Genomic DNA, 19,857 nt, shown 5'->3' with positions numbered 1-19,857 from the left:
GACTTCGCCGGCCAAACCACTGGGTCGATCCAGATAAAATTTGGCAGCAATCTTCTGCTCATGACTGGTAACGGGGATTGCGAAGCTCTTTCCAGTCACATGGCCGGAAATGTGTCAAAATTGTGGAATTTGTAAATTCCTTCAAAAATCCTTTTCTCTAGACCACCAGTCAGAATGCTACCAAATTTGGGATACATTATGCCAGGGCCCAGACAAGCCAAAGGTCCAGTGGTCCTATTTTAATCTTTAAGATCACATTCTTCAGGTGCACAAACTGACGAATGGTCCATTCTTCGGCTCCTTTAAAAAAAATCCTGACATTGATCAAAGTCCCAAACATGCAACTTACAGCCCTTACTAATAAAATGAGTTTCTCTGAAGTTTTAAATGTCGTTCCTCAGCAATAAGACCAAATATAAGTTTCTGCTGCATATGATATTCTGAAATTGTCCAAAAAGGATCTGATTAATGTTTCTTACCAATAACAGTGTCTTTCTTCCTGTTGCAAATGGGTGCACAAAGCAGGCTGTTGGTTTTCCATTCCATTGCATCCTCATTCTGTCGGCAGACAGCGATGGTGTTGGTTCAAGAAGAATGTACTTTTGCATTGTTTTATACATCACATTTATAAATATATATACAGTGCATATCAAAAAAAAGGTAATGCGAATTCAAGGGGTTAATATGCAAAGGTTATTAATTTTGACAATTTACACGTGGTTTACTAATTAAGAGGAGATCCTCAGCTTTCCATTGATACCTTCCATGCATCATTGCTGTCACACATGACCGAGTATATGTTCATTGAAAATGACAAGTTCAAATCGCATTTTTACAAGTTTGGCTAATCGATGCTGCAAGTCAGGATAATTGGTGCAAAATGAACGTCAGATGTGAACTTTTCTCAGGAAAGATTGGCCTTTATGCACCCACACCTTCAACATGTCCATCTCCTCTTTCAACACAAAGCTCACAGCGGCGGAGCATGCCCTGAACTGCTCGTCTCACCAAAGCCAGGTCATTGCGCAAAGCATCCACTTCATGTCGAATACGGCCCTGCAATTAGTCAAGATGACGGGGAGGAGTTACGAACACCTTGTTCTTTAAATGTCCCCAAAGCAAATAATCACATGGTGTGAGGTCAGGTGATCTTGGCGGCCATTCCACTGCATGGTTGAGGGCGATGACTCGGTCTCCAAAGAGTTCCCTCAGTCGATCTAGGACAGCGATAAGACGATGTGCTGGGGCACCGTCTTGGGCCCATCAGAGATATCTGAAGACATCACGAACCTGTCGCTCAACGGTCTCCACCAGCTGCAGTAAAACTTCATCATTGATCATCTGCAGATACCTGTTACCATTGACATTCCTTTGAAAGAAAAATGGTCCGATCACCTGACCACTTCCACAAAGTCCCAACCAAACAGTCCACTTTTGTCGATTCATGTTGGTGTCAAAATTAAATTCCGGGGGTTGTCCTGTCGGTGCATATTCAAGAACATTATGGGTATTGACCTTGCCATCAATGACGAAAGCAGCTTCGTCGCCGATAACGAGATACCGCAGGAAATTGACATCTGCTTCGCAACGTGCTATCAACCATCTGGCAAGCATCAGCCTCCTGGCAAAATCCCCTGGCGTAAGTTAATGCCGGATGTGAATCCAATATGGATGTTAGTGGAGGTCCAGGCTTGTGATTCGGTTGAATGTTGCCAAAGGCAATCCCATCCCATTTCGTCTTGCGCTGGTATCCCTAGGATGCTCCAAAACTTGCTGCCTTACTGCTGCAATGTTCATTTCCGATCGCCCAGTGTGCCTCCTACCAGAATTCTCCTTGTTGCGGTTGAGGCTAGTGCCATCCTCTTGGTATTTTCTAACATTCACCCAGATGGTTTTGACTGCTGGAGGCTGCCATTCTGGGAAACGTTCCCTGAACGCATCACGAGTTTGCTGCAAACTTCCAGTTTGGTGAAAGGTTGTAACCACGAAGGTCCGCTGTTCAGTCGTAAGTTGAACCATCTTTTCAATGACTCAGACTGTCTCTAAACCCATACACTGTAGGCCCATCTTAAATACCCATCTTAAACAAAGGATGATGCAACCGACGATTGCCAGACCAGCATAACAATTTTACATGATCAACTTGGCAGTCGACAAGTAATGCGTCCATTTAAAACTGTCTTGCAAAACATCTTGCAAAACTGTCTTGCAAAACTTGCAAACATCTTGCAAAACAAACTGTCTTGCAAAATATTAGCCAAACTTGTAAAAATGCGATTTGAACTTGTCATTTTCAATGAACATGTACTCGGTCACATGTGACAGCAATGATGCATGAAAGGCATCAATGGAAAGCTGAGGATCTCCTCATAATTGATAAACCACATGTAAATTGTCAAAATAAATACCCTTTGCATATTAACCCCTTGAATTCGGATTACCTTTTTTTTGAAACGCACTGTATATATATATATATATTATCACACAGTGGTATTATCTGTGGCTGAAGTTATTTGTCATGTACAAGAATTTCAATAAAGCAGGTAATTATTAGGGTTTTAAATAAAATCTATGGACTTACCGTCATATCTTCCAAAGTATTTAAAAATAAAATATCTCGAATGAAAATAACAATAACTAGAAGGTTCATAGAACAGGATACCCATGCAGTAAAACTTCAATTTCACTTAAATTTTAACAAAATAATTATATTAACGATCGTTTTAAAAATCCTCAGCTTTTGTATTATTGAAGTAGTACAGAAGCAGTCCTTATACACCACCTATTGAACCTTTATTTAAAGTGAAGTACAATACTGCAAAACTGGAGTTTCTTGGAAGTATTATGACAGGTGATGTGTTCTCCAGTCTTTAAATATATAATTAAAATAAAATAAAATAAATATTGTAAAAGTCATGTAAATAAATGAATTCTGGTTTTAATGCCATTTGCCCCAGCCAGTATATATTATATCACCCGATCTAACATATTACATTAGTTATTTGTGCCTGTTGGTTGTGTCCTTTATGATGTCCTTAAAAACATTAGGTTTCTTGTTTGGAATGATTTTCAATTTCTGTTTCACTGCCAGGCTAACATATAGTAAAAATATTATCTCACTCCTCTCTGTGCAAAGCCTGGTGTTGGCTTAGCGGTTAGGGTGCCGGCTTGGGATCCTAGGATCCTGGGTTCGAATCCCGGACGATCGCTGAATTAACACCAGGGGGGTTGATTCAGCCTGTCATCCTTCCGAGGTCGGCAAATTGAGTACCAGTTCACTGGTAATCCCTTGTGTGTCACAAGAGGCAACCAACAGGGTTGGTGGCAGGAAGGGCATCCGGCCATAAAATATTGCTTCGAAAAGGGGACCAATGTGCCCAAAAAAGGCCAACCCCTGCTCTGCGGGGGAAAATGGCCTCAAAAGGTGGTTCACTCCTCTCTGTGCATATGTGATCAGGACAACTTCAGAGCCAAGGTATGGTAAAACGAAAGACTTATCTTCATATTCATGTTCCGATTAGTCTTTAAAACATAACATTCGATTTAAATAATTAGTCTCTTGATCATGAACTGATAAGACAGACAGACATTAACCAATTGCTTAACCCTGCTTTGTGTGCGCAGAGTAATACGAAAAACAACATAATTACCTCCACCATCAAAGGTGGACGGAGGTTACGTTTTCACCAATGTTTGTCTCTCTGTCTGTCTGTCTGTGAGCAGGATGTCTCAAAAAGTTATGGATGGATTCGGTCAAAACGTGGTGGACGTGTTGGGTACATGACAAGAGCAAGTCCATTAGATTTTGGTTAATGTACGGATGCAGATCCGGCCTATCAGTGGGATACAAATTGTAAACTGTTCAGCCTGGCAGAGGTATGTACTCTACCTCTACCGAGTGTCATTCTAGTTTCTTTATCATACTGCAATGTCGACATTAGCCACTCTTGATAAAATAAAAATTTGAGGAGTGAACATTTTGACAAACAAAAGTTTGCTTACAATGTGGACTGATGCGAAGAGCTTGTAAAGTATGAGCTCCCCTCATCTGTCCTACACTGTACACACTGAAACCTGTGGTATTGGGACAGACTGCCCACACATGACATGAACCCTCCCAACCTGCATATACATACACTCCCCCTCACCCCCTTCCAACCCCTCCCTCACACATTTCCAAACAGCATGTGCATCATTAAATCTGTGTTATTGTGACATTTTGATGCAATACTAAAAAAATATCCCCCAGTGGGCTGACGGTCATCTCTTGAGAATGTAGTTCAGACCTCTGCTAATTTTGGGGGACCCCTTGGTACCCTCCCCCCCCTTACCTTCCCCTTTTTCCCCTCTGAGTCCACATGCTCTGAAATCAAAAATCTATGACCGAGTAATCCTGCAGACCATCGAGTAGAAGGGCTGTATCGGTTATCGAGTTTCAGATAAATTGGTTGGTAAATAAGGGACAAGTATGGATCCAAGGTTTCAGGGGTAACACCCTCTGGGAGTCCCCCTGATCCAAAATCGAAAAATCGAAGCCAGAGCGATTGTGCAGCCTACTGTCTTGTATTAATCTGTCAGGTTTCAGAACAATCAGCCGGGTGATAATGGTCATCTCTTTGAGATGACTTAACTAGAGAGTTCATAGAACACCTTACCCCGAGCTTTCTTGAGAAAAAAGAACACGGGGAGGGTCTGGGAGGGTCAAATTTGATTGGTTGAGATGATGGAAAATGCTGTAATATTTTGTCCACATACTGCTAAACGAAAAGTTTTTGAAAGTGCCAACAAAGTGATTTGTGTTCTTCGGTGTTCAAGAATATAATTTAATTGAAATAAAATTAATATTTAAAAGATTGTAAAAAAAAAAACGTTTTTTTGGAAGTTTACTGCCATTGATACAATATCTGTCACACCACTTTATTTTTACAAGTTAGATTAGTTATTTCTGCCTGTCGTTTGTGTCCTTTATGATATCCTTAAAAACAGTAAGTTTCCAGTTAGGAATGATTTTAAATTTTGTTTGACTGTCAGACAGGCAGACTAAAAATAAATAAATAAATAGAAATCACACCCATGTCTGAAGGAAGCAGTTCAATTTGCAATTTTTTATATGAAATAAGCAAATCCTAGAAACAAACGAACCTCATTATACCCTTTAGAACCCGACCCTTTACCCTTTAGAACCCTTCCCTTACCTTTTGTTACCTTTTTACCTTTACCTTTTTCCTTTTACCTTTTTTCCTTTACATTTTACCTTTACCTTTTACCTTTACCTTTAAACCTTTACCTTTCAAAAACCTTTTAAAGGTAAAACCTTTACCTTTTAAACCTTCACCTTTACCTTTACCTTTTTGCCTTTTTACCTTTACCTTTAAAACCTTTACCTTTTTAATGGCTTTTAAAACCTTAAACCTTTTTAAAGGTTTTTAAACCTTTTAAACATTTTACCTTTTTTACCTTTAAAGGTGTTTTTTTTTCTTCCTTTTTTTCCTTTTCCTTTACCTTTGATGACCCTTTAGAACCGATTAAATTTAGCCTTTGGAAAATCAAGTACTTCCTCCATCATAAACTGACGTTTGTAGACAGACAGAAAGACAGACAAAGTGAACCAATTGCTAATTTTGCTGAATGTGATGATTTACAGGACTTGCAACACTCATAGGAAGGATCAGTAACGAAAGTGAGAAATTTGGATTGACGGTGAGGATTCCAAAGACAAAGTGGATGATGGTGATAAGGCAGAATCAAAGGGAAGGTGAATAAATGAAAATAAAGGATGAAGTGATTGAGAAAGTAGTTTCGTTTGTTTGCTTGGGATGCAAAAAAAAAAAAAAAAAACACCTTTAGAGGCCATTTTTCCCTGCAAAGCGGGGGTTGGCCTTTTTCGGGAACCGTGGTTGTTGTTGTTTTTCGGTCCCCTTTTTGAAGCAATGTTTTACGGCTGGATGCCCTTCCTGACGCCAACCCTTTTTGTCGCCTTTAACGACAAACAGGGAATTACCAGTGAACTGGTACTCAATTAGCCGACCTCGGAAGGTATGAACAGGCTGAGTCAACCCCCCTGGTGTTAATTCAGCGATTGACCGGGATTCGAACCCAGGATCCTAGGATCCTAAGCAGGCACCCTAGCCACTAGCCCAACACCAGGCAGATAACAGATAAAGGAGGTAGTGGCAAGGAAGTGAAGAGAAGGCTGACATTGGTGGGTGGGGTGTTCTATAGTCTGAGCAGAGATTTCAGACTAGACAGTTCTAAGGTGAACATGCATACCTCTAGAGTCTAGAGTCTAGACTATCCCGTCAGCCCAAATCACTTGTAGGCCACAGCAAGATGGAAAGGCAAATCTTCAATATTGCTTTGCAGGTGAAGCTTTTGACATGAATTTAATCACAGTTGCGGTGCACGATGAGCTACTATTTTCGAAAGTCATCCAGGATCTCTCATTCGAAAACGTCTTTGAATTAAATTTTAAAAATGCCTTTACCAAGATATTTTCAGGGCAGTATACAAGAAAAGAAATTCCTGACTACACAGCTCTTGTTAAATGATGCAAGACATGGTGGAAAACAACGAGGTATGACTGACTTTTCAAGCAATAGCCCTTCATCAGTGCAAAAGTAAAAAAAGAAGAAGAAGCCTTTTTGCTCTGATGAAAGGTGTATGCTTGAAAGCTCAAAACATTTGCCGCAGCTCATGTCACACAGTGGTATAAAGATACTCTTATCAATATTTATTTGATAAAATCCAACACGATAGTGATCCTTGCCTTACCGCTGTGTCTGCTGGACAATCGTTGAAAGACATCAGTTTAAAATCTGCATTAGCCCAAAGCCCAAACTTAAACACAAGCAAACCACACTGGGAGATCTTAAAACACCACCTGAAGGCCAGGATCAACACAGCACGATACACCTTGAAGTTACACCTGAAGAATGATGCAATATTATTCTTGATATCAAGCAACATTGATTTTTAAAAGTGTTAGTGACGCCATATAAAGTTTTTTTTTTATAACTAGTGAGTCTGTGCAAATTATTTTGGCAAAATAGTGTATATGCAAAAGTATAGCAGTGAGATGGGTGTCACGGTACCTCATTATTAAAACACCTGTAAAAAGTGCGTCAAAAATGATGGGTTGGAACAGTTTATTCGACGGTGCAGCCTCGTGAGCATGCCAAAGTATGACGCCTCAGCCTAGTGCCAGGTGTGCTTATACCTTCTTTATTTATTAGACATCATATGGATGTAAATAAACACTCATTTTACTCTGCGGGCGTTGCACATCACGTACAGTGAATTCCCCTTCCTGTGCCTTGTATTTATTGTTATTTTTTAGCTGCGACGAGCAGCTCTATGAGAGGACCGCGTTGTTGTTCTTGTTGTTGGGGTGCCTTTTTGAATGGCGCATGCGCATACACTCGGACGTGCGTTGGTATGAGGTAAGAACATCGCGGACTAAAATCACGATTTGTTTGAAGAAACCAGAATAAATTTAGCATTGTATGTAGTAGTAGTAGTAGTTGACTACTATGACTGGTCGAATTTGGTAGCGCATATTGCAACGGATATCCTCATGATTCTACATGTCGCAGCTGGTGACCACACTGTGGTCATTTTTCTCGTTTTAAAACTCTTCTGTACACCGCCCTTGAGGTTCGGTTTGCAAGCCACCGTCTACATTTCCAATAGAAGAGACATAATTACTCTTTATGGAAAATGTTTTTCGAGTTGGTTTTATCCTCAAAAATAGACCGTAGTAAATAAACATTCGTGTTAAAAGATTGGCCTTTAAAACCTGCCCTTATGAAGAGGGACAGACATCTGTACAAACACACAAACTAACATTGTGTTTTTATGCCTCTGCCCCCGAAGGTGGCCGGAGGCATTATGCTTTCGGGTTGTCCGTCCGTCCGTCCGGGCTAAACCTCGTTTTTCTCAGCAACCACATGTCCGGTTGAGAGGAAACTTTTACAGTAGGAGTGACACGCATGCATAATGTTTATATGATAATTGTGACATCATAGGTCATGTGGTATGGCAGCCATCTTGGAATAAACGCAAATAATTTAAAAAATTATTTCTCAGAAACCGCTGAATGGAATTTTTTTGAAACTTGGCACATTGTCAAGTACTCCCAATGGGGAATAAAATAATGATAATGACATCATAGGTGAAGTGGTATACCAGCCAAAGTGTTTTAATCTAATTCCTTATCGTAAAAATCTGAAATTGCATGCACATGATCTATGACCCATTTGTATTAAAATATTAAATTTATGACATCATAGGTCACATGGTTTGGCAGCCATATTGGATTTAACCTCAAACCCTAAAAAGATCATCTTCTCCCAAACCACCAAATCGATTGACTTAAAACTTTACGTGTGTCATTGACTAGGCATGGCGATTAAAAGATGATCACGAAAACATCATTGGTCACATGGTGTGGCAGCCATATTGGATTGAAGGAAAATATTAAATAATGATATCTCTGAAACCGTTTACCCTATCGATGCAAAATTTTACAAATATCATCTAACACCATTGTTGCATAAAGTTTGAAAATGATGACATTGTAGGTCATGTGGTTTGGCAGCCATATTAGCTTGAAAACCGATATTTTTTTTCCCATCTCTGAAACCGCTTCACCGATTGATGTGAAACCTGTCATGGCTGGTGAAAATGTGATACTTGAAAACAGCTGAAGGGATTTAAATCAATCTTGTTTATTTTTAAGGCAGTGAACGAGGGCATCTATCCATTGTGGGACTATGTGGAGGCATATTGGCGACACAATCGCATTGCTCTAGTACAGTATATGGTAGATTTACTAGAGAGTCAATAAGTGTAATAACAGCTCGTAAAATTTCAGTTACATTAATCTGCCGGAAAAAGCATTCAAAAAAACAAGAGTGAATTGAAAATTCCATACCGGAGGATCAAAGCGGTCATCACAATATGCGTCAGGGATGTTGAGTAAGGTGAGTGACCATGCCACAAACTCTGCGTATATATAATTCACCGGTATTTCTCCCTCACTTGCGTTGTAAGCATATCATGCAGTTTCAAACATGACAGAGGGAGACAAAGAGAAATATCACAAATGTGATAAAGCAGATGGAAAACTTTCTACAAAGTCTCAAACTCTAAAGGTCAACTTTGCTGTTTATCCTACTTGAGTAATTGGTGATAAAAATAAAATTACTATCAGTCCTGTTCTATCGCATCAAAGTCTCCATAGCAGAAAAATTAATCATTGCTGTAGATATGAATGAGGCAAATTGAAACCACATCATGACTTTATGGAGACTGATGTAAGAAAGTAAATATCCACAGGTTGGGAACCAGATTACTATATTGCATGGATGTTTGCTCTGCGTAGTTAAAGATGGCCATTCACACCTGATGTATGAATACCAGGGAGCGTGAGTTTGGTCAAAGTGTAGGAGCTTGCAGCCCACACAGCCACCACACTTCGAGATGGAAAGTGGCATAAACTGGTGTCAAGGAATACCCAAGAAGACCAGACCACTTACTACCTGCAGTCCAGGCAGACATTTTAAAATTTAGTCAGGGTGCTGGTGATAACTCGCCTGTGTTTTGCAAAAGACTTGACCGTAGGATCTTTAACGTCCACCAACGACCGTTGCATGATGAGCTATTTTCGAAAGTCATGTGCGATCTCTCATGCAAAAACATCTTCAAAATAAATTCAAAAAATGCCTTTACCAATATAACTTCAGGGCAGTTTACAAGTAAAACTAGAACGCCACTCAATAGAGCGCATGCTCCCGCCGTGGGTCAAGTTGGAATAGTACGATTTCACAAAAGTTTGAGGGAGTAGGTCAGTGACAACACAAGACAAGACAACACAAGACAGACACTGCACAGATATATTATATATATAGAATATATAGAAGATAATGTTTAAAAAACAAGGCAATTTCACTTACATTTTCGGATTCAGCGTTCAATTCTATATAAGTGAGTGTATTTTGAGGCATGTGTGACTTCAAATAAAATTGTAAGCCAGGAAAACGTTCGTTTCATTCCTTAGGGATACAACATGTAAAACTGGCCCAAACGTCAAAACAAAACTCGTTCATTTTATTTTTAGGTCGTACAAGCTAATGTGACCACTCATTCTTTTGGGAAGAATCCTGTGCACATGCTGGTCACACTTATAAGTCACCTAAGTCTTTATAAGTTCATCAAATACTGACACCGCGATTGACATTCGCTGAGGTAAATGTTGATACTGTAGCGGCTACCGCTGGGTTTTCACAATCGCCTTGCACCTATCAAGGACGCGGAGCGATCACCATGCCGGGCTCGTCCAGGACGCCCGGGCAGGCCCGCGCTCAACTTGCGAGGCCTCGGTCGGGACGCCCGGGCATGCCCGGGCATGCCCGGGCAGGCTCGCCCTCAACTTGCCAGGCCGCAGCCAGAACGCTGGGCCACGCCCCCTCTCGCCTTTCCTGGGCAAATGCTCCGGGATAATATGTATATATATTGCTGCCCGATAAACGGGCTTTTCAGAGTGCCTGAGTGTTTGGTTTGATTAAAGCAACTCGGATGAATTCCAGCTTTTTGTCGCGTCCATTCTTCCGATCGACGTGGGAGCCCCAGCTCCTTCATTGGTGACCTACCGACATGGACACGGCAGTCGCCCTTAAACTGCCTACCTTCTGGGAGGCTCACGCGGCGGTTTGGTTCGCACAGGCGGATTCCCTGTTCGCCCTGCGAGGCATCACGGCCGACGACACCTGCTTCCACCATGTGGTAGCAGCGCTCGGTTCGGCCACCGCGGCCCGTGCCCTGAGCCTCCTCGAGAGCCCGCCAGCCACTGACAAATACGGCGCGATTAAGAAGCTTCTCCTCGACGCTTTCGCCCTCCCATCGGCGGAGCGCACACGGCGCCTGCTCGACCTGCCCGAGCTCGGCGACACGCGCCCTTCCGAGCGAATGGACTACATGCTTTCACTGCTCGGCGAGCACTCTCCGGCATTCCTGTTCCGGGAGCTGTTCCTCCGTCAGCTGCCTAACCCGGTACGCCTCGCCCTGGCAAGCACGACGATCACAGATCCCCGGGCCCTTGCCAGAGAAGCCGACAAGATCTCCGCCGCAGGACAGCGCATCGCAGCGGCGACATGGGACCCACCGCCGTCCGATGCAACACCCATGGCGCCCGAGCACCCGGCACGGTCGACGACCGAACTGCCGACGCAATTGGCGGCCGCTACACCGAGCCGACCACCTCCAGCACGACGACCGGGGCCTCCACCTGACCAAGCGTGGTGTTACTATCATGCCAGGTTCGGACAGAAGGCCCGGACATGCCGACCCCCGTGCACCTTCGGCAGGCCGGGAAACGGCCGGGCCGGCGTTCATTACCAGCCATGAGCGCCGGCCACACGGGCAACTTACTGTTCATCACGGATAAAGCGTCCGGACGGCGCTTCCTGTGCGACACCGGCGCCCAACTGAGCATCATACCTGCCTCTGACCAGGACAGGCAATCCGCGGTTTGCGGCCCCTCCTTGGTTGCGGCCAACGGATCGACCATCCGCACCTTCGGCCCGCGCAACGTCACCCTCTGCTTCAGCGGCCAACGCTTTGCTAGGACGTTTGTAACCGCAAACGTGCCCATGGCTCTGCTAGGCACCGACTTCCTCTGCGCACACGGACTGCTGGTGGACGTCCAACGGCGTCGTTTAATCAACGCCGAAACCTTCAGCTCCCTGGTATGCACATTGAGCAGCTCCGCGCAGACCGAGCTGGCATGCGCCGTCCCGGCGGCGAACGAGTTTGCTCGCCTGCTCACGGAGTTCCCGGCCCTCACGCGGCCGACGTTTTCGGCCGTCGCAGTACGGCATGGGATCGAGCACCACATACCAACCACGGGCCCGCCGGTCTACGCCAGGGCCCGCCGCCTCGACCCAGCCAAGCTCGCCGTGGCGAAGGCCGAATTCGACGCGTTGGAGCACCTCGGCATCGTGCGGCGCTCCGATAGTGCGTGGGCCTCGCCACTGCACATCGTGCCAAAGCCGGGGGGTGTATGGCGCCCGTGTGGCGACTACCGCCGTCTCAATGACGCTACCACCCCCGACAGGTACCCGATCCCGCATATCCAAGACTTCTCCGCCCGTCTGGCGGGACGGGTCATTTTTTCGAAAATTGATCTCATACGGGGATATCACCAGGTACCTGTCAGGGCGGCCGATGTCCCTAAAACGGCAGTCATCACGCCGTTCGGCTTATTCGAATTCTTGCGGATGCCGTTTGGTCTCAAGAACGCGGCTCAGGCGTTCCAGCGCTTGATGGACGGCGTGCTGCGTGACCTGCCGTTCCTTTTCGTTTACCTGGACGACATCCTCGTCGCCAGCACGTCCCGGGCCGAGCACCTCCTCCACCTCCGAACACTGTTCGGGTGCCTCAGCGAGCACGGCCTCATCGTCAACCCGGCCAAATGCCACTTCGGCACGACGGCCGTTGATTTTTTGGGCCACCACATCACCAAGAACGGGGCCGTGCCGCTGCCAACCAAGGTCGAGGCCATTACCACGTTCCCGCGTCCCCGCACCATAAAGGCCCTGCAGGAATTCCTGGGAATGGTGAATTTTTATCACCGCTTCGTGCCCTGCGCTGCTCAACTCATGCGGCCCCTCTACGAAGCCCTCCGGGGCAAGCCGGCCAAGCACGACATCGCCTGGTCCGCAGCAATGGATGCGGCCTTCCAAAGCTCAAAGCGGGCCCTCGCCGACGCAACACTGCTCGCTCACCCGGTGCTCAACGCTCCCATCGCCCTCACCACGGATGCCTCCGACTACGCGGTGGGCGCCATACATGAGCAATGGGTGAACGGGGTTTGGCAGCCACTCGCTTTTTTCAGCCGGCAGCTCCGGCCGAACGAGCTCAAATACAGCACGTTTGACCGGGAGCTCCTCGGTCTACACCTGGCCGTCCGCCATTTCCGCCACCTCCTGGAGGGCCGACCTTTCACGGCGTTCGTCGACCACAAGCCGTTGGTTTATGCCATGGCCAAGGTCACGGAGCCGTGGTCGGCCCGCCAACAGCGCCACCTCTCCGCCGTGTCGGAGTTTACCACGGACATCCGGCACGTCGCCGGCAAAAACAACGCCGTGGCCGACTGTCTTTCCCGGGCCAGCGCGAACGCGGTCCACCTGGGCGTGGACTTTGCGCTTATGGCGGCGGACCAAACCACCGACACCACGGTGCAAGCCCTCCGGGCGGCGGACACGGGCCTCCGCCTGGCCGACATCCCCTTCGCGGACACTGTCCTGCTCTGCGACGTCTCCCAAGGCCAGCCTCGCCCCATCGTGCCCGTCACCTGGCAACGCCGCATCTTCGCCTCCCTCCACGGCCTTTCCCACCCGGGCCGGAAAGCTTCCCAGAAGCTGGTGTCGGCGCGATTCGTCTGGCACGGCCTTCGTCGGGACGTCCGCGATTGGACCAGCACCTGCACGGCCTGCCAACGGGCCAAGGTCCACCGACACACCCAGGCCCCGCTGGCACCTTTCACCGTGCCCGAACGACGTTTCGACCACGTCAACGTGGATCTGGTGGGCCCCCTCCCCCCGTCACGGGGGTTCACACACCTGCTCACCATGGTGGACAGGACCACCAGGTGGCCGGAGGCCGTTCCCCTCGTCTCCACCACCACCGCCGACGTGGCGCAGGCTTTCATCGCCACCTGGGTCGCCCGCTTCGGCGCACCGGCGGACATCTCGTCAGACCGCGGACCACAGTTCACCTCCGAGCTGTGGGGCGCGGTCGCCCGCAACCTGGGGGTCAAGCTCCACCGTACTATGGCCTACCACCCCCAAGCAAACGGGTTGTGCGAGCGATTCCACCGCTCCATGAAGGCCGCGCTCATGGCCGGCCTTCAAGACGGCGGTTGGGCCGACCGGCTACCGTGGGTCCTTTTGGGCCTCCGCACGGCCCCCAAGGAGGACCTCCAGGCATCCACCGCCGAGCTTGTCTATGGCCAGGCGCTACGCGTCCCGGGCGAATTCGTGCCCGACGCTACCAGTCCCTGGTCCGCAGCTCACCAGCGCTCGGACCTCCAGGAGGCCGCCCGACGATTTGCCCCTGTGCCAACATCCCACCACGGTGACCCCCAGTCGTACGTCCCCCCAGCACTTCGCACAGCGGAGTATGTTTTTGTGCGTCACGACGCACATCGGGGGCCACTCCGGCCGCCGTACGACGGGCCCTTCTGGGTGCTGCGACGGGACGACAAGTCGTTCGTCATCGACATCGGCGGCAGGTCGGACCGGATTGCGGTGGACCGCCTCAAGCCGGCGCACGTGGACGTCGACCACCCACCACGGGTGGCCCTTCCGCCGCGGCGAGGCCGCCCCCCGTCCACGGTGCCCCCCACTCGACCGCCCACCACCACACCGGACCCCCTCCCACGACCCGCCAGGGGTCGCTTCGGCCGGGTCATCAGGACCCCCCTCAAATTGACCCTGCCGGTGCAAGTCGATTCTGGGGGGACGTGTGTAGCGGCTACCGCTGGGTTTTCACAATCGCCTTGCACCTATCAAGGACGCGGAGCGATCACCATGCCGGGCTCGTCCAGGACGCCCGGGCAGGCCCGCGCTCAACTTGCCAGGCCTCGGTCGGGATGCCCGGGCATGCCCGGGCATGCCCGGGCAGGCTCGCCCTCAACTTGCCAGGCCGCAGCCAGGACGCTGGGCCACGCCCCCTCTCGCCTTTCCTGGGCAAACGCTCTGGGATAATATGTATATATATTGCTGCCCGATAAACGGGCTTTTCAGAGTGCCTGAGTGTTTGGTTTGATTAAAGCAACTCGGATGAATTCCAGCTTTTTGTCGCGTCCATTCTTCCGATCGACGTGGGAGCCCCAGCTCCTTCAATACTTGATATCTCTTCTGAGGTTAAAAAATAAAAAATAAAAAAACACTTTTAAAGCATTATACGTATCAACCGATACATTTTATGAAACGGGGAAACCGAATACACACTTTGGTGGTTTTTAAATGACAGAATATGTCTTTATTAGAAAAAAAAATGAACATTGAAGACGACGCTGCTAAACCATACACCGCTCTAACGCATAACCACGAGTTTAAACTACATTTACAACAAATATGAAAACTATTTTCATATCACAATGTTAAATATAGAATATATAGAAGATAATGTTAAAAAAAATGAGCCCTATCTTCCAATGGTAAAAAATTCTCCAAAAAAATTCCTGGATCCGGAATAATATGCTGAGCTTCACCAAAAACTAATCAATTATTCCTTATCCAAAGGGCAATCATCCCACCAACTTTCATCCAAATCCGTTCAGAACTTTTCCAGATATCTTGTTCACAAACACACGAACACACACACACACACACACACACACGGACACGATCGAATGCATTACTCCCTGGCGGGAGTAACAAGAAAGGGCAATCAGAGATTGCAGACCCTCGCCAGGATGTGTTTTCAGTGGTTTTTAAGGCTTTTGTGTTAAAAACAAACATGGCGGCCGAACCACATGACCGATGACGTCATCATTATTATTTTTTCTCCACCAATTTATCCCTAGATGGCGCTCAAGAAATATCATCTTGATTGGATGACGTTTTGTACTTGTCGAATTATCACATCATAATTAAAGTACTGACGACATCATCATTAACATATTTTATTCCCCATGGAGAGTTCTTTACAAATGAGCCATGTCTCAATTTTTTCTATGTGCCGCTTTCGGTGATATAGAGGTGCAAAGTTTTTCGGTTTTTCCAAGATGGCGCCCATGCCACGTGACCTATGACATCATAATTACCATTACAAATTATACAGGTGGAGTTGCACCCATGGTGGAAATTTCCTGTCAATCGGACCAACAGTTGCCAAGAAAATCATATTTATTCTGTGCGGACAGACAGACAAACAAACAGACAAACAAACAAACAAACAAACAAATAGACCCAAATGCAATACCCTCTCCTCCTGCGAGGGTAATAAATTCCTGACTGCACAGCTCTTCTTGACAGGATTGAAACGATGACACCTTAAACACAGCTCATAAGAATGGGTTCATCTCCAATCAAAATAGTTCATGAAATTCCATCCAAAGATTCGATATTTGTAAAAACCGATGTATTCTCCGTAAATGTTCACAAATAATATAGTTAATTAATACCTTTTTGACGTCTCTGAAGTTTCTCGTAAATCTTCCAGATTTTTATGAAAAACATCAGAAAAGCTCTGAAACACACACAGAGAATGCACGACAATTTGAATGCAAGAAATGGCTATTTCGACCCTCGTGATGATTCAATTAATACTATTTATTTAATTATTATAACTTGCTACATTTCATAAGTTCAATATTTACTTGTGCTTAATAACAACATCCCATCATACTTAACATTTTACATTCAATATATGGTTAGGGTTGTGGTGAAGGTAACTTTTAATCCTCTAGTCGGTTGCTTGTTCAACGTCGTATTACACTACGCGTTTCATATAGATGATGCAGAAAGTCAAACATGAGGAGTCCAGATGAAAGATCAGAACCTGTGAGACTTGGAGTACGTAGAGGACACGATTTCGCTGACCTAGATCGTTTACATAATTTACAACACTCCTCAGAAGGATCAGTGACAAAAGTGAGAAATTTGGTTTGAAGGTGAGTAGGCTAGTTTGTTTATTTGGAAGTAAGATCACAGATAAGGGAGGTATTGACAAGGTAGTGAAGAAAAGGCTGTTATTGTTGGGTGGGGTGTTCTATAGTTTGAGCAGAGATCTCTGGAGAAGAAGGGATGTGAGCCTGCAAAACAAGACGAAGGTGTACAATGCAGCAGTAACCTCTGGATATCAGACTAATGGATATCAGAAGGAAGGAGACCAAGAGGATGGCCAAAGATAATTTGGAACGATGGGATTAGGGAATTAAATAACCAGCAAGGACTCCAACACCTAGAGATGAAGGCTCAGGATCAGAAGCTATAGAGATGAAGGATCCATGGAGCGGATGCAGCGCCGAACTGATGGGAGTGTATTGAATGAGGGAAATGAATGGTCATGGTAACAGGCCAAAATTAGTCATTCAAAAGTTACTGTGGCATATTTAAGTTCTTTCTTCAGTTATATTTAGAAAACCCTCAAAATCACGTTGGTGTCCGTCCGTCCGTCTGTCCGCCAAAAATGTGTTGGTGCTCATATCTCAAAGGCTACACATTGAAACTAGCTGAAACGTGGAATATACATCACCCAATAGGTCTAGTTAATGGCTATCAAAACAAATTCCACCTAAGTGCCATCGTTTTTGATTTAAAATTAAATATATATACATATATATATACATAAATAAATAGAGAAAAATTTTTATATACGAGGGGCAGTCAATAAGTAAGCTTAAAATATTTTTCACAACTTGTCTATTGCATGTATGTGTGTAACAACTGTTATTTTTCAACATAATCTCCATTGCGTACAATAAATTTTTTCTAGTACTTTATTGATGCCTGGATTCCTCGAGAAAAAAAAGAATGTTTTAGCTGCTTGTGTAGCCATTCGTGCACCGCCTCTTGGACCTCTTCGTCGGATCAGAAAGTGGTTCCACCAAGCACCTCTTCAAGTGGCCCAAAGATGTGGTAATCTGAAGGGGCGGGGTCTGGTGAGTAGGGTGGATGAGGAAGACACTCGAAATGCAGGTCCTCGATTGTTGCAGCTGTAGCACGGGCAGTATGGGGCCGAGCATTGTCATGCTGCAGCAAAACACCAGTAGTGAGTAGTCCACAACGTTTTGATCTGATTGCTGGTTTCAGATGATTTTTAAGGAGGTCGCAGTATGATGCACTGGTGACTGTGGTCCCTCTGGGCATGCAATGCTCTACAAGTGGGCCTCAGCTATCCCAGAAGAGGGTCAGCATCACTTTTCCAGTGGACGGCTGTGTGCGGAATTTTTTGGGATTAGGTGAAGTTGAATGGCACCACTCTTTGCTTGCCCTCTTCGTTTCTGGCTGAAAGTAGTTGACCCAGCTTTCATCCCCAGTCACTACGCGCTGTAAGAAAGCGTCACCTTATGTTTCGTAACGTCACAGAAGGTCTTCACATGCGTCCACTTGCCATTCTTTCAGTTCAGGTGTGAGTTGTCTAGGCACCCACCTTGCAGACACTTTGCGGAACCCCAGCATGTTGTGAATGATATGGTGTGCTGAACCTTGACTAATGTTCAATTCGGAGACCACTTCATCCAGCGTAATGCGACAGTTTTCCCTTAGCAGATGCTCAACTCCTGCAACCATTTCTCGTGTGTCGGCTGTGTGCGGCTGGCCCGAGCGAGCAGCGTCTGCCACACTGGACACTCTACTTTTAAACTTCCTGTCCCAGTCGTACACCTGCTGCAGCGATAAACATGCGTCACCATATTGCATCTTCATTCTGCGATTGATTTCACTGGGATTCACACCCTAACTTCCTAAGAAACGGATGACAGAACGTTACTCCTCCTTGATGCATGCTTCTAAGGCAGCCGTCAACTTGGAACTGCTCTACTGACATATGCTCAATGTTGCCAGATCTAAAACAGGCAAAACATGACTCATAGATACAACATATATCGTCAACAACTACACACATTACTGATGTTAAAAAAAAAAATTCGAATTTATATCGCCTTTTTAAGGTTACTTATTGCCTGGCCCTCGTATATATACGAGTATATACACACTTTATTACCCAAATATAATGTGCTGCATTAATGACCAAATGGATAAGGCATCAGACTCCCAAGCTGGGGATTGTGAGTTTGAATCCTGCCTGGGTTGAACATTTTTTTCCCCTTACTTTATCAAGTCTTTTATATCGTCTTCAATAAAGTCTTGTACGATGAACAAATGCATTTGGTTCATATTTAATATGTATCTTGTGAAAAATGCCAGGGGCATAGAAAAGGCCCCTTTGCTTGCATGGAATGAAACGTGCCATGTGGCAAAATATAGAAAAGAAGGGACATTCTTGGGAAAAATACCAGGGGCATAGAAAAGGCCTCTTTATATATGATATGTGCCATGTGACAAAGTATAGAAAGGAATGCACACTTAAAAAATATCTCGTGTGCATGCTGGACTACCCTTATGTTCTTAGGAGGAACCAAGTAATGCTCTAGAAAAGTTCATATAAAGTGGCGCCCTACATATATAGGTTAAAACCCATACGTAAAGTTTTCTGTGTACCTTGAAAATGAAAACACATAAGATAATGTGCATGTGTGTGAAATCTAATTTGTTTAAAAAATTAATAAAGTCTATGTAATATGTATCAACCAATTGCAGCCATGTTGGGTGTGATGTATTCTTCGGGACAAGCGTGATGTGGGTACACATTATGGGCAACAATTGGATTAGATGAAGGAATTGTAGGCATGTGCAGTGCAGCCAATTTTACCAATTCCTTTGGACCATAATTTCACAACACATAAACTGGCAAGTGTTGACATTGCATACATATTGGACAAACGTGATATGTACATGATGAATACTGATGATAATTACAGATGATGGATGAATTGTACATGTGCACCTACTTCTGCAATAGAATAGAAAACTAATATTATATATGGCATTTTTATTTTTTTACAGAAAAATGAAAGACCTCGAAGAGGTCCCTTTGAAATCAAGAGACTGCGACTGCATTGAAAATACATGTTCTTCTTCGTGCAGGTGTATTAATCAAATTGGCGCCCCTTTATATGAACTTTTCTAGAGCATTACTTGGTTCCTCCTAAGAACATAAGGGTAGTCCAGCATGCACATGAGATTTTTTTTGAATGTCCCTTTTTTTCTATACTTTGCCACATGGCAC

General features: G+C 45.5%; 1 protein-coding gene across 4 annotated transcripts in view; it reads right to left on the bottom strand.

The window, feature by feature from the left end:
* Positions 1-19,857, bottom strand: part of PDE5A (phosphodiesterase 5A) — a 209,258-nt gene that overhangs the window by 112,725 nt on the left and 76,676 nt on the right. For all 4 annotated transcript variants that reach the window (XM_078783484.1, XM_068102486.2, XM_068102484.2 and 1 more), the window contains exons 7-9: positions 16,190-16,254; positions 8,933-9,038; positions 480-558 (exon numbers count right to left, since the gene is read on the bottom strand). In XM_078783484.1, the coding sequence (XP_078639610.1) occupies positions 480-558; positions 8,933-9,038; positions 16,190-16,254 (250 nt within the window). The remainder of the gene's footprint in view (positions 1-479; positions 559-8,932; positions 9,039-16,189; positions 16,255-19,857) is intronic.

This window comes from Myxine glutinosa, chromosome 8 (assembly GCF_964187855.1).
Source record: "Myxine glutinosa chromosome 8, kmMyxGlut1.1, whole genome shotgun sequence".
NCBI classification, from domain to species: domain Eukaryota; kingdom Metazoa; phylum Chordata; class Myxini; order Myxiniformes; family Myxinidae; genus Myxine; species Myxine glutinosa.
The sequence above is the reverse complement of the archived record's forward strand: the minus strand, read 5'-3'. Positions and strand labels throughout refer to the sequence as shown.